The sequence below is a fragment of the Camelus bactrianus genome, chromosome 9 (genome assembly GCF_048773025.1).
Source record: "Camelus bactrianus isolate YW-2024 breed Bactrian camel chromosome 9, ASM4877302v1, whole genome shotgun sequence".
Classification (NCBI taxonomy): Eukaryota; Metazoa; Chordata; class Mammalia; order Artiodactyla; family Camelidae; genus Camelus; species Camelus bactrianus.
This window is the reverse complement of record NC_133547.1, coordinates 49,907,977-49,920,471: the sequence shown is the minus strand read 5'-3', so window position 1 is coordinate 49,920,471 and position 12,495 is coordinate 49,907,977. Positions and strand designations below refer to the sequence as shown.

General features: G+C 38.3%; 1 protein-coding gene across 2 annotated transcripts in view; it reads left to right on the top strand.

The window, feature by feature from the left end:
• Positions 1-12,495, top strand: part of CDH13 (cadherin 13) — a 1,113,397-nt gene that overhangs the window by 981,381 nt on the left and 119,521 nt on the right. For both annotated transcript variants that reach the window (XM_074370357.1, XM_010967669.3), the window contains exon 8: positions 1,430-1,570. In XM_074370357.1, coding sequence (XP_074226458.1) covers positions 1,430-1,570 — 141 coding nt within the window. The remainder of the gene's footprint in view (positions 1-1,429; positions 1,571-12,495) is intronic.

The following is a 12,495-nucleotide window of genomic DNA, read 5'->3' as shown; positions in this document are numbered from 1 at the left end:
ATAAAAATAACAAAAAGAAAAGATTTTGTCATTGAAGGTAGTTCAAGACTTGAACTCTCTGCAAGAGTGATTATGAAACTAATCCAAACTGGTTTTAAGAAGTAACGAAAATGAATGAATGTCCTAATTAGCTGAAAAATCCACAGGCAAGGCTGGCTTACAGTATGGTATGATGTAATGGCTCCAAAGCAATCACTGGGAAACATGTTTTTCTCCAGGGTTCAAATCTCATTCTCTCGGTAGGCTGGCTTCATTCTCAGATGCACATTCCCTCACCCTACCCCTGCTGTGACGTGAGATGGCTCATCTAGCTCCCAGGCTAAATGCTCCTAAGTTCACACCACAGGGAGACAGAGCATCCTTCTCTAAACTGTCAATCACAGGCCCTGTCCCTGGACTAGACACAGTGCCCCTGGGTTGACATGTATTTATTGCCTTCTTCTAATCAGAGTTCATTCCAAAAGTTGGCCACAGTGGAGGGTGGGGAAAGTCAATCCAACCCAACCTCATGGGCAGAGAATAAGTTACAGGTTGGTCCCCAAAGGAAATGCCTTACTGGAAGAATGGTGTGCTTGTTGCCAAGACAAGCAAATCCACTACTGAAGGCAATTTAAATGCAGAGTTGTCATTTACCAATCACTGCATGCTTCTTCATCTTGGAATCAGAACCATTTGGTTAGTTGTTTTAAGTATTTAAACATGGTAGCAAAATACTTTTCAAGTACTCAAATGAAAAATATTGGGAGACAGTAGTGCAGTATTGCCTATGTTCAATTTATCAGATCATGATTGGATTAATCAACATCATCCAAATTTAACATGCCATAAAAGACTGAAATGACTAAAAATGACATGAAGGAAGTGCAGTACAAATGACTCTAAACCTCAGTTGGTGTTTTTTCTACCTGTAAAGTGGGAGTAGTAAATGCAGCTGAACATGCTTGTTGGAAAAATTGACGCTGATTTCTGAAAAATACACCATAATCTGATGGCTCACCCACGAAACTATGCAGTAATGCCAGCTTCTAAAGCTGTTATCTTTGTCTTGACCTCATCATCAAACGGCCTCATTTCCAGGTCAGTTTCACGAGGCCACTGTGAAATGACACATGTGGGTATAAACATCAAACATGCAAAGTATACCCACAGCCCAGAAATGAAACATTCTGGAATGTATCATGTGGCCACTGAAGTAAGGACAGAAATTAGATTTACCCTCCACAGCCAACTCTTGTCTATGGATAGTGACTGTCTTGCCTTGGCGAGATTCCAAAGGCACAGTTACACGCAACAGGCGAGAGTGCTCAGCCTGACCAAAGGTGCCTGCCCTGGACGAAGCAGGGTGCACAGCATCAGTCCCAGCAAGATGCACGTCACCTGTCCCCAGTGGTAACCCCCAACTAAGGGCTGTTGTGTTTTCGCTTTGTAGACTCTGGAAAACCCCAAGTATGAATTGATCATCGAGGCTCAAGATATGGCCGGACAGGATGTTGGATTAACAGGCACAGCCACAGCCACGATCATCATCGATGACAAAAACGATCACTCGCCGAAATTCACCAAGAAAGAGGTGAGCCCCTGCTGAGCACCACCCTTGCAGTCACAGCCACGAGTGCCGATTATTATGAATTCTGTGTCCCACAGCCCCGCCGGCTCGCTGTCTGCAAAATCAAAATACTCTTTTGTGGAGAGAGGATGGTGTTTTGCTGGAATACTTTTCCACATTTTATCTTCTTCTTTTCTTTTTTTTTTTTTTTTGTAAAGCTGAAAATACCAGAACATTGTGAGAACAAAAGCATTGAATCTTGTTCAAGTCCATAAGAAAATAAGTTTTAATGCCAAAGTGCCATTTTCGTAGTTTTTTTGGTGTTATTTAGTGCTGAATTATGTGAGTCCCATTGTGATTTTAGCATAACAATAACTTTTTTTTTCCAACAAGTACACCGGAGAGGCCAGACGGAATGGCAGCGAGAAGGTACAGCAGATTTTCTTGGCAATAACAGGGTAGCCCAGGAGCTTATAAATAACCAAGTTAGCTTGTCTGGGGGAACTATTATTTACTCTCGGCTCCAGTGCTTTTATGATTGTGAATTGTGGTGGTTGTTTCCCACTTATTCCAGTGGAACCATCTTTGGGGACAGGCTGGGTACTCAAGGTTGCCTTCAGTTGCTGAATTTGTATCCAAACTAGGAAGTCATTTGCACTGTGCAACTGATGGAAATGTACTAACGTCTTGGTTTCTTTGGGGGTCAGGGCAAGGGCCAAGGAAGGACTTGACACCCCTCTTAGTGACCAAGAGCATAGAACCAGTCATTACAGCCCACCGTTTACCAAACCTTTACTCTACACCCATCACCACCACAGGGCTTTCCACCGTCCATCCATTGCCTCATTTGATTATGTGAGGGTGGCTTCATGAACCACATTTTTTAACCAAGGAGGAAGTTTATCTTAAGCTCAGAGAATCTAGATCTCCAAGGTATGGCCAGAGTAAGTGGCAGGAACGGGGTATGAACACCACTCCCTGTGAACCATGCTCTGAGCTGCAGTGCTGCGCCTCCTTGTCGGCTGAGGATGTTTTCCCCCATGTCTGGATTTGCAGTTGCCTACCCCACTCTCAGGAATCCCAGGGCTGTACCAGATGGCCCTTCTCAGCCCCCTGGCTCCCCAGTGACCTCTCCACATCAGCATCCCTACATGACTCATTCAGAGGGTAGAAATCTCCCCTCTCCTAGGGATGTCTCGGACACTTAGGATTCTAACCTCAAAACTGCCAAGTCCACAGTAGCTGATACGGTCCGGTCTACTGCTCCCATGACAGTGTTTCTCTAACTGCTAATACAGATTGCTCATTATTCCCCTGCTTCTCAAACTGTGTTCCAAGAAATTAGTTCCACAAGTTCTATCATCATAGGGCAGGGGGTATGGCGGGATTGGGGGTGGGGGAAGATTTCAGGGTCAAAAAGATGTGGAGAACACTGAGGTGAACAGTGTGAAAGGTTCCTTTTACTCTAGGGCTTCAGGGTACCTTTAAAATGCTTCCTGTTACTCTAAGAGGCATAGGTACAATCTATAGGGCTTCTTAGGCCAATGTGGCCTGGGAATACTTTTTCATGGACTGCCTCAGATGTCTTGTTGAGCTGATGTTCATGGGATATTCATTGGGAGATACTGGTTTATCTATAGAATTTCTTGTGAACCTGTTTCAAACAAATAACTCAAGGCACATTGTAATATTCAATATAGACATAATAATAAAGATAGAAATCAGATAACCCCAACCTGCAGTAAGAAAACCTACCAATGTTACCAAGTGGGTGAGATTAATTAGTTACTTCAGTGCAGCCTGAATGGAGCTCAGAACCGTGTACCTAGTTACAGATTAAATACTGTGGGTGAGAGGCTTTGGTGGTGGTTGTTAACACCACTGAATTCAAGGGAAAAATTTAACATAGATCTTAAAGTCAAGTCAGAGGCCCTGAGTAGCATACTGGAAACCGTATTCACCTGTGAATATTGGCAAGCGCACAAAACTCTCTTCAAATGGACATTGGACAATGAACTTGGGATTCCCACAGGGCAGGGCTGATGGCACATCTCGTATAGAGACATACGTAATAAAATAGAAAAATGGGTAGCTGGCAAGTGCATCAGACTCTCCCTTAGGTATGAGATCTCCCAAAGGAGCCTTTGCCAATGTTGGGTAAATCAAATTCACAGTTAAATTTTCTAACATGTTCCCGGAAGGCTGACGTTCTTCGTTCTTGAGGAGGGATTCAGACATCCTGGACACCAGAATGCTAAAGGTAGACCAACAGAGATGTGAAGGAGTGGGCCCTGGGCCAGGAGTGGAGTCAAATCCCACTGACCAGCCACCAGACATGGACACTTTCACCATCTACATTCTTGTTTTGGCACCTATTTGCCTGGTGGTAAGGCCCCCCTCATTGGGTTCTTGTAAATGTTAAGTGAGCTGTTGGTGAAAATCCCTGGTGCTTGTCACCTTGTGTTCTCTAGAGTGTTGGTGATGGGGACAGCGGTGGCAACTAAGAAGGTGGTGGTGAGGACAGTGGGAGAAAGGCAGGGATGAGGAAGGTGGTGAGGAAGATGGCAGCAGTGAGATGATGGTGTGATGAGGGCAATGTTTCTCAAATTCCAAAGGCCAGCTACCATTCTTATCTAAAGGGCCATCTCTCCTCCCTGGTGAAAGACTTCTGTTGTCCTTTAAAGTGATCAAAAAAACTTGTTCAAGCACTTCAAAAGACATGGTTAAGATCCTCGAGTTTGCAAGGAGAAGGAATTCTGGAGGAGAGGTGCCAGAATCTGGAAAATTCATTGGACAAATACTATGGACAAAAGCAGAGAAGATTAAGAGAAACCTGTTAGGTGGAGAAGCAGAAGTGATGAGGACTCAGCCCAAATGTAGTGATCTCTGGAGTGTGGAAGAAATCGAATGTGATGAACTAGAAACAGAGAGGAAACATGGACCTGGTGACCATGAAGGTGAAATAATTTTCAGAGATGAAAGCCAAGGTTTAGTCATTGCAGAATGGACATGGTGGTCTTTTGGGGTTGAAGGTGTCTAGAAATCTGTCGAAGAGGGTGTTGTCTTGTATACGTTTCTACATATATTTGGACATTTCTTAGGAAATTCATAGAAATATACAGTTGTTGTCTTTTTTTAATTCTACTTTACATGGCCTTCCATCTCCAGAGAAATTCATTTTTTGATTTATTTAAATGAGAGGCTACATTTGGCTGCAGATAACATACTGGAAATAATACTGTGTTAAATGAAATAGAAGTATGGTTTCTCTCACATAACAGTCTGTATCAGACAGTCCCAGGCCAATATGGTGACACCAATATGGAGTTTACCATATTCCTCTTATCTTTCTTCTCTGCCTTTCCCAAAACTGCCTCCTTGTACAACAGGGTCGCTGCTGTGCCAGCCATCATGTCCATGTAACAGGTTGAAGGAAGCAGGAAATGAGAAGGGCAAAGGAGGATCTGCCAAGTAAACGTATTTAAAGAGCTTCCTCAGGAAGTCAAATAACATCTGCTTGCATCTCCTTAGCCTTCCTGATCTGTAAGCAAGACTGGAAACTTCAACTATTCTTAGCTGGCAGCTTGCAGCCCTTGATAATATAGGGATTGTTACTAGGGAAGGACATATTTTAAAGGTTATTTTAAAAAGCAAATTCTTAGTGCAGCCTAAGGTCGTTTGCTGTTCCCCTTGAGTTTATTCACACCAACTGTAAGCTTGCTGAGAGGCAAAGCCCACACCTCTCATTCTCTGTCGCGTTCCCAGTTGGCACTGGATAATTCAGGATTTGCTGAATGTTCCCTGAAGGTAATTTTAAGTTGAGAACAATGTCACTGGATCTGATGAACCAAGTGCTTAAAATTGTTACTGATACATGAAATCAATTTTTAGTCATTGATTTTCATGAACGCTTGGATTAGAAACACTAGTCTCCTAATGCAGAGTCTTCTGTGAGTTTTCCTAGTTTTTTACACATGGCTTTCACTGTTCGTTTAGGTTTAAATGTTAGTTGTGACTGTCCTAGATTAGGTCCTTTTTGAAGTGATTTTAGGAAATCTAGGTAAACTCTCCAAACCCAGATTTTGAATTATAGTTGGGAATCTCAGTCCCATTTAGACCAAAGTGACTTGTTCATTTCTGTCTCTAAAGTTTTTTTGTTTGTTTTGTTTGTTTGTTTTAAGGAAAGATACCTGATCTGTACCTATAACATAGTTGATGCTCAACCAATACTGACTGAATAATTCTTATTTTCACATAAACCCCAGCTCATGAGGATCTATGAACTCCCTATTAACTTTAAAACAATGTGTTTGCAAATGATTATAAGATTTCTAAAAATTTTTTTTAATTTTTTTAACATTTTTTATTGTTATAGTCATTTTACAATGTTGTGTCAAATTCCAGTGTAGAGCACAATTTTTCAGTTATATATGAACATGTATATATTCATTGTCACATTTTTTTCTCTGTGAGCTACCATAAGATCTTGTATATAAGGATTTTTACAAATCTTATGAAAATGAACTTTTCTTCACTTATTCCATCAATTGATTTTCAGATTTTACCTTAAAATGTCCATTCATAGTTTAGAATGGATAACTTCGGGTTTTTTTTTTTTTTTTTGGCTCTTTGATGAATTCTTTCTAAGGTAAATGTTTCAATGTTCGAGCTATAATATTACAATACTTGTGATAAAAATGGCATAAAACTTAAAGGGCCCTGTCCTCCAGCTAGAAGATGAGAGATGATTAAATGCTCAGATTTTCATAAAGAGGTGAAGATAAATAAGTGAACTGAAAGCCGGCAGGCTGAACTGAGCCCCCGGCAGGTACCTGCATCAGGTTATCTAGTGGGTGCTGGAGTCCAGACTCCCAGTTCCTGAAAGCCAGGGTCAGGTCTTTAAGGACCGTGATGCTTCAGGAGTCTTATTTTAGTTTGGACTATTAGCTTTCATAATAAAAAATATTTTACTAATTAACTGCCTAATTCACCCTGTAATACTTTTCCTCTTACGTGTTTGACTGCAAACTCTACAATCCCTTCTTGATATAATAATTATGTAAAACCATTTTCTATAGGAAGTGAGCAAGAGACTAGTCTTTCTTCTAGCAGGGTTGATAGAAATGCACTCTGTATTGTTGAGAGCTTAGAAACATGTTTTCACCTTTACCGCCTATTTCATTATTGGAAAGGTCATGTAAATTTTTTAAATTGTTGTCAAATTTGAGAAAATATCTATCAAGTTTCTGTCATATATACATGAGCTATGCATTTTCAAATGTTGTCTAAAGGTGAATCATTGGATTGATGTGACTTGTTAATCATGTCACCCACATCCTTATTTTGAGGCTTATTAGGAGTTTTATGTTGTCTTTATTAATGCTGTTATTGCAGGTAAATCACAAGAAATTCAGATCTTTACCCATATGTTCATTATGATTCACATCTCTTCCTTAGCAGGCTTATTGATCAAGGAGCTATTTTACCTCTTACGTTAGAAATTTATTTTTTCCTCTTAAAGAAATGTCTGGTGTAAAATGATGTCAGGATAACATCTATTTTATTCCTTAACTTTATCACTTTTGCTTCATATTCCATTAAATTTAATAACTTTATTGAGATATACTTTACATTCATAAAGTTCACCTCTCTAAAATGTACAGTTTGTTGGCTTTTAGTATATTCATAGTTGTGTAACTATCACTTCTATCTAATTTCACATGTCCATCAGCCTGAAAGAAACCCCATGCCTGTTAGCAGTCACTCCCCATGCCCCTTTTCCTGCAACCCCTAGAAACCACTAATCTTCCTTGTGTTTCGATGGACTTGCTTATTCTGGACATTCCATGTAAATGTAATCATTCAATAGGTAACCTTTTGTGATTTGCTTCTTTCATTTAGCATAATGTTTTCAAGGTTCCTTCATATGGTAGCCTGTATCAGAACTTCATTCCTTTGTATGACTGAATCACGTTCCATTATATGGATAGATGTACCTATTTCTTCTGTTGTATCAAAGTTTTCTTTGAATAGTTGAAGCTGTTTTATTAAGTGCATGTAAATTTAAAATTGTTATAGCTTCCTAATGTTTTGATCCTTTATTATTACAAAACTTATTCCTCTATCTCCAAAAATGCTTTTTGCTTTAACATTCACCTCATCCGATATTAGAATAGTTACCCTAACTTTCTTTTGGTTACTGTCTTCATGGTGTATTTCTTTCCATCCTTTCTTCTCTCGAGTTTTCTGTAGTCTTATATTTAGAACATCTCTTATAAGCAGTGCATATTTGGGTTTTAATTTTTTTTTAAGTTCCAATCATCTTAGTCTTCTTACTCGAATTATATTGTGTATTTACATTTCATTCAAGTACCATATATTTAGGTTTAAAACTACCAACCCTAATATTTGGTTTCCATTTGTTTTACAGTTTTTCTTTTTCTTTTTCTTTAACTTCTTACCTTTGTCTGAATTAATCATCTATTTTTATCATTCTTATTCTGCTCTAATCATTTATTTGTATGCTTCATTTTCATATTCTTGTGGTTTCTGAGAAATTAAAATATATGTCCTTGACTAATAGAATCTAATATAAATTACATTCTTACCACTTCCTGGACACTGAAAAAAACCTTAGAACATTTGAGCTCCCTTTATACCCCTTCTGTCTCTTGAGATACTGTCATATGTTTTAATTCTACATACATTTTAAATTTCACAAAAATATTAGTTTATTTAATAAATATTCATTTATATTTGCCCATTCATTTACTCTTTATATTAGTATTTATTCGTTTGTGATTCGGTACTTCCTTGTGGGATACTTTTCCTTCTGACTGAAGAATTCCTTTTTATTTTAAAAATAATGCAGGTCTATTGGTGACAAATTCTCTCATTTATTGTTTGTCTAAAAACATCTTTTTGCCTGAATTTTTGAATTATATTTTCACTGAATGCAGAATCTCAGTTAACAGTCATTTTCTTGCAGCATTTTAAAGATGGCATCTCATTGACTTCTGATAATCTATTCATGTTTGTTGGAAGGTCAGTTGCCAGTATTACTTTCTTCTCCATTGAAAAAGATGTGGCTCTCTTCCCTGTGTGTTTTAAATAATATTTCTTTTTCTTTACCTTTGAACAATTTTATTATGCATGCTGAGGTATGGTTTAATTTGTATTTATCATACTTGTTCCTTAGCATCTCAGTTCATAACATACCTCTTCAAATACATATTCTGACCCATTATCTCCTCCTTCGTATCTAATTTTATATATATATATATATATATATATATATATATATATATATGTTAACTTTCTATGCTTCTGTTGATCTTTTTTCCAGTTTACCAAATCTCTCTTCTGCTATGTTTAATTTACTATTATACCCATCTATTGATTTCTTAATTCCAGTCACTATATTTTAAATTATATCATTTTCATTTATTTTATAGATTAAAATGTTGAAATTTTACATTTTATGTATTTCTTTAGTGTTTTACTCAGAGTTATTTTAAATTCAACATCTGGTAACTCCAATATCTAAATCACTTCTGAGTCTATTTCTATTTTCAGTATTTGTTTCTTGGTTTTGGGTCATTTGTTATGGTCTCTTGGCATGCCTAGAAATTTTTTAAGTTTATTTATGAACACTGTATGTGAATTTTTTTAGAGATAATTTGGGGCTCTGGGTGATGTTGTATACCTCCAGAATGGATTTATTTTTACTTTCTGTAAGCCAAAAGAGTAGAAAAAGAGACAGCTGTACATCAGCCTGGGATTGAGTTGGTTCATCAGTGGGCTTCAGTCTTTTGCGAGGACTAATCTACTTCCTGGTTTCCCTTACTCCCTGGGTACAGCCTCTCTGGGGCCCCAACTAAAGACGAGTATGTTTACAAGGGCTCTTCCAGCTTGGAGACCCAGAGTTGCAGTTTGTCTTCTTAGCCCCCTGAGATGCTGAAAGCTCTGCTCAGCTTCCTGGTCTCCTAGCAGCACTTTCTGCTCAGATGCTAGCCTCTTGTCCCTGTGCCCTTTCCGCTTAGAAACTGCCTTAAGAGTAATAGGTCCATAAAGTATTGGCTTCACTTCAGTAAACTTCCCTTCTCAACAAGATCTTGGATTCTCAAGTTCTGGCTACATTGGTAGCTCTCTAGTGCTTTCAAATTGGCAGTGGAGGTGGGGGGTAAGTTGAACACAGTCCATATTCTTGAGTTATTCTAGATTTGAAAGATGGTCTAGAAGAAGCTTGCCCCAGTTACCACAAAGAAAAATACGGATTAGTTTTTTAATCTGGATTACCAGGGGAAAGCAGTAGATACTATATGTATGGAATTTACTGTAGCACAAAACATCATAATGTTTTCATTAAAAATATGCATTGAAGAAGTATAATTAAAATATTTTGACAGTGCCCACCGCGTCATACCATTTGCTTCAAAATCAACTCATTTTAGTAAAAAGATTTAAAATGTTGTGTCTCCTCATTGATATTGACAATCAAGAAATAACTCTAACTCTAAGGGAACTGAGCTATATAATTTGAGGCAGACTTTACTTTCCAGTTTCCTCACTCTTGAGTTGACATGAATATCTGAAATTTTCTTAACTCTTCTGGATCTTTTCATTCCTTTATGGTAGTTGCAGGTATAAAGCTAGTAAACATACCTTTGTGTGCCATCTTTTACCAAGCTTCTAATTAAAGTGGGTATATTTATCCACTCCTCCAGGACTCCATGCAATATATTTGGGTGCTTCAAATGAAACTCTCCTATTTCTGTAAGAGTTTATTTCCCTTAGGAGAAAAATTCCCTTTAAATTCAGAGGAGCCTGTGTCCAGACACTGGCCACATAATTACACATTCCACTTGCTCAATAGAGCTTAATCTAGAAAGCCAACCATATATTTCTTAGAAGATTGAACCCATTTCAATTATCTGACTCAAGTGACTTTCCTGGAAGGTGGAGTCTAAGACATTTTAACAACCAGATAAATCTTAAAAGATGATTAAATGTTATTTTAAATATTCTGAACTCCCCCTTCCCATGAAACTTTTCATAACTATTATGATGAAATATGCGTTACTTTTTGCTGTGATGTTGTGAAATCACATATCTGACAGTTTTCTATGTGGCTGAAGTTTTAAATAAAACCAAACGTATACCATTGGGATCTTTATCTCATGCTTTGTGTGGTGGATGGAGGCATCCCAATATGTACAGAAATGGACTATTTGAAGAGAATAGAACAGTGTTATTTCTTTGCACAGAAACCACCTATTTCCAACTGTGCAAACAGCAACATCACTCCCAATTACATCAGTTCCTGGTCCATTTTTGTCCAGGCCAATACCTTCTCTGAGGACTCCAGGAGTCATCTTTTGCAAATTGCATTCCCAGCTTCCCATAATATAATTGAAGAAGGGTTAGCCGCAAAACAGCCAACACCCACATTCCCCACTTATCTTCACTTGGAAGGGGTGAGTTCGTTGCTTTCTTCTCCTGCATGAAGGTCATAGAAAAACATGAAATCATCAACTAAATCCCCTAGTGTTCAAATTTCAGAGGTACTTGCAACAGCAAGTCTACAGCTGGATTTCTTAACTGAAAGAGAGTGAAGGGAAATGCTGGTATGAATATAAGCGGTGCTCTATAAATAGAAGCTGTTGTCCAAACAGGATTCTTCCAGCTAAGGAAAAGAGTGGTGTGTGCTTTCTTGGACTTAATTGTTCATAGACAGCAGAGTGAGAAATCTTGCATTGTTGAAAATTCCCATGTCAATTATAAACTGTGTTTGTGATGTCAAAACATCTGAATTTTTTTTAAGTGGAAAAATGTAACCTACCCTGTGGCTGGATCTTCAAGGTGCTTGTTGAGGTAGACCAGACAGCCAGATGATTTATTGCAGTAATCAGTCTTTCATAATTATATTCATGACATGTAGATCCTCATCATCCTTGTGTGAACCTCTGTGCAAGTTCAGTGCCTTTGCTAACCCTTTGGTTATGCTCAGAGGGTCAGCAGCAGCTCAGTGGCAATAAAAGCAATTTTTACTACACCTGGCAGTCTCACCACTGAGCCACTCCATAGCACAATGGCCTCTGAAGACTTCACGCATCTGCTTCTATTCAAAGACAGCAACAACCACAAAGCTGTAAAACGTCTATTTTTTTAACTCTATGAATGTAACATTTCTACACCTCCACAACACAGCTTGCAGAATGAGAACTCAAGAGTTCAAAAATAGAAAGCCAAGAGTAACAGGAAGGAGATGTTGGAAAATGATACATCCAAGCCCCCACTGCTCCTAGAAACCATTTTGTGCCAAGCAAGGTTGGAAGTAAGATCACTGGGTCTTCTTCATGGATGATTTTAAACACTGTCCACTTGGTCACAATCTACCTTCATCTCAGATGACACTGAAATTTTAGTTATTATTCCCCATACGTTCCAAGCTTTGGCATGCCTCCACACCGCTGCACATTCTGTTCCATTCTCCCTGGAATGCCTTTCTCTTCCTTTGTGCCTGGAAAACTCCCAATTTATCCTTTTTATAAATTCCCCAATTGTAAATCTCCCAGGCAGACTGTTTCTTCTTCCTCCTTGGTCCTATACACACGAGGAACCCTCAGCATGGTATTACCACACTGCCTTTTAATCATGTACTCATACTATGTCTCCCTAATACCGTTTGGATAGTTTGATATTTAGGGACATATTCTTTTCATCACTGTCTCTAGTGGCAACATCAAAAGCTTAACTAGGAAAAAAAGAGAGAAAAAGAAAAGTTTCACTAGAGATGAAATTATTATTCACGCAGTAAATCCTTATTACAGTCTGTTGTATCTCAGCTTCTAATGTACTATCAAATATTACTGTGTTCCATATTACATATAGTGTTATGTGTATACAATCAGATATAATATTCTTTCACATATTCTATTCTTTTCTAA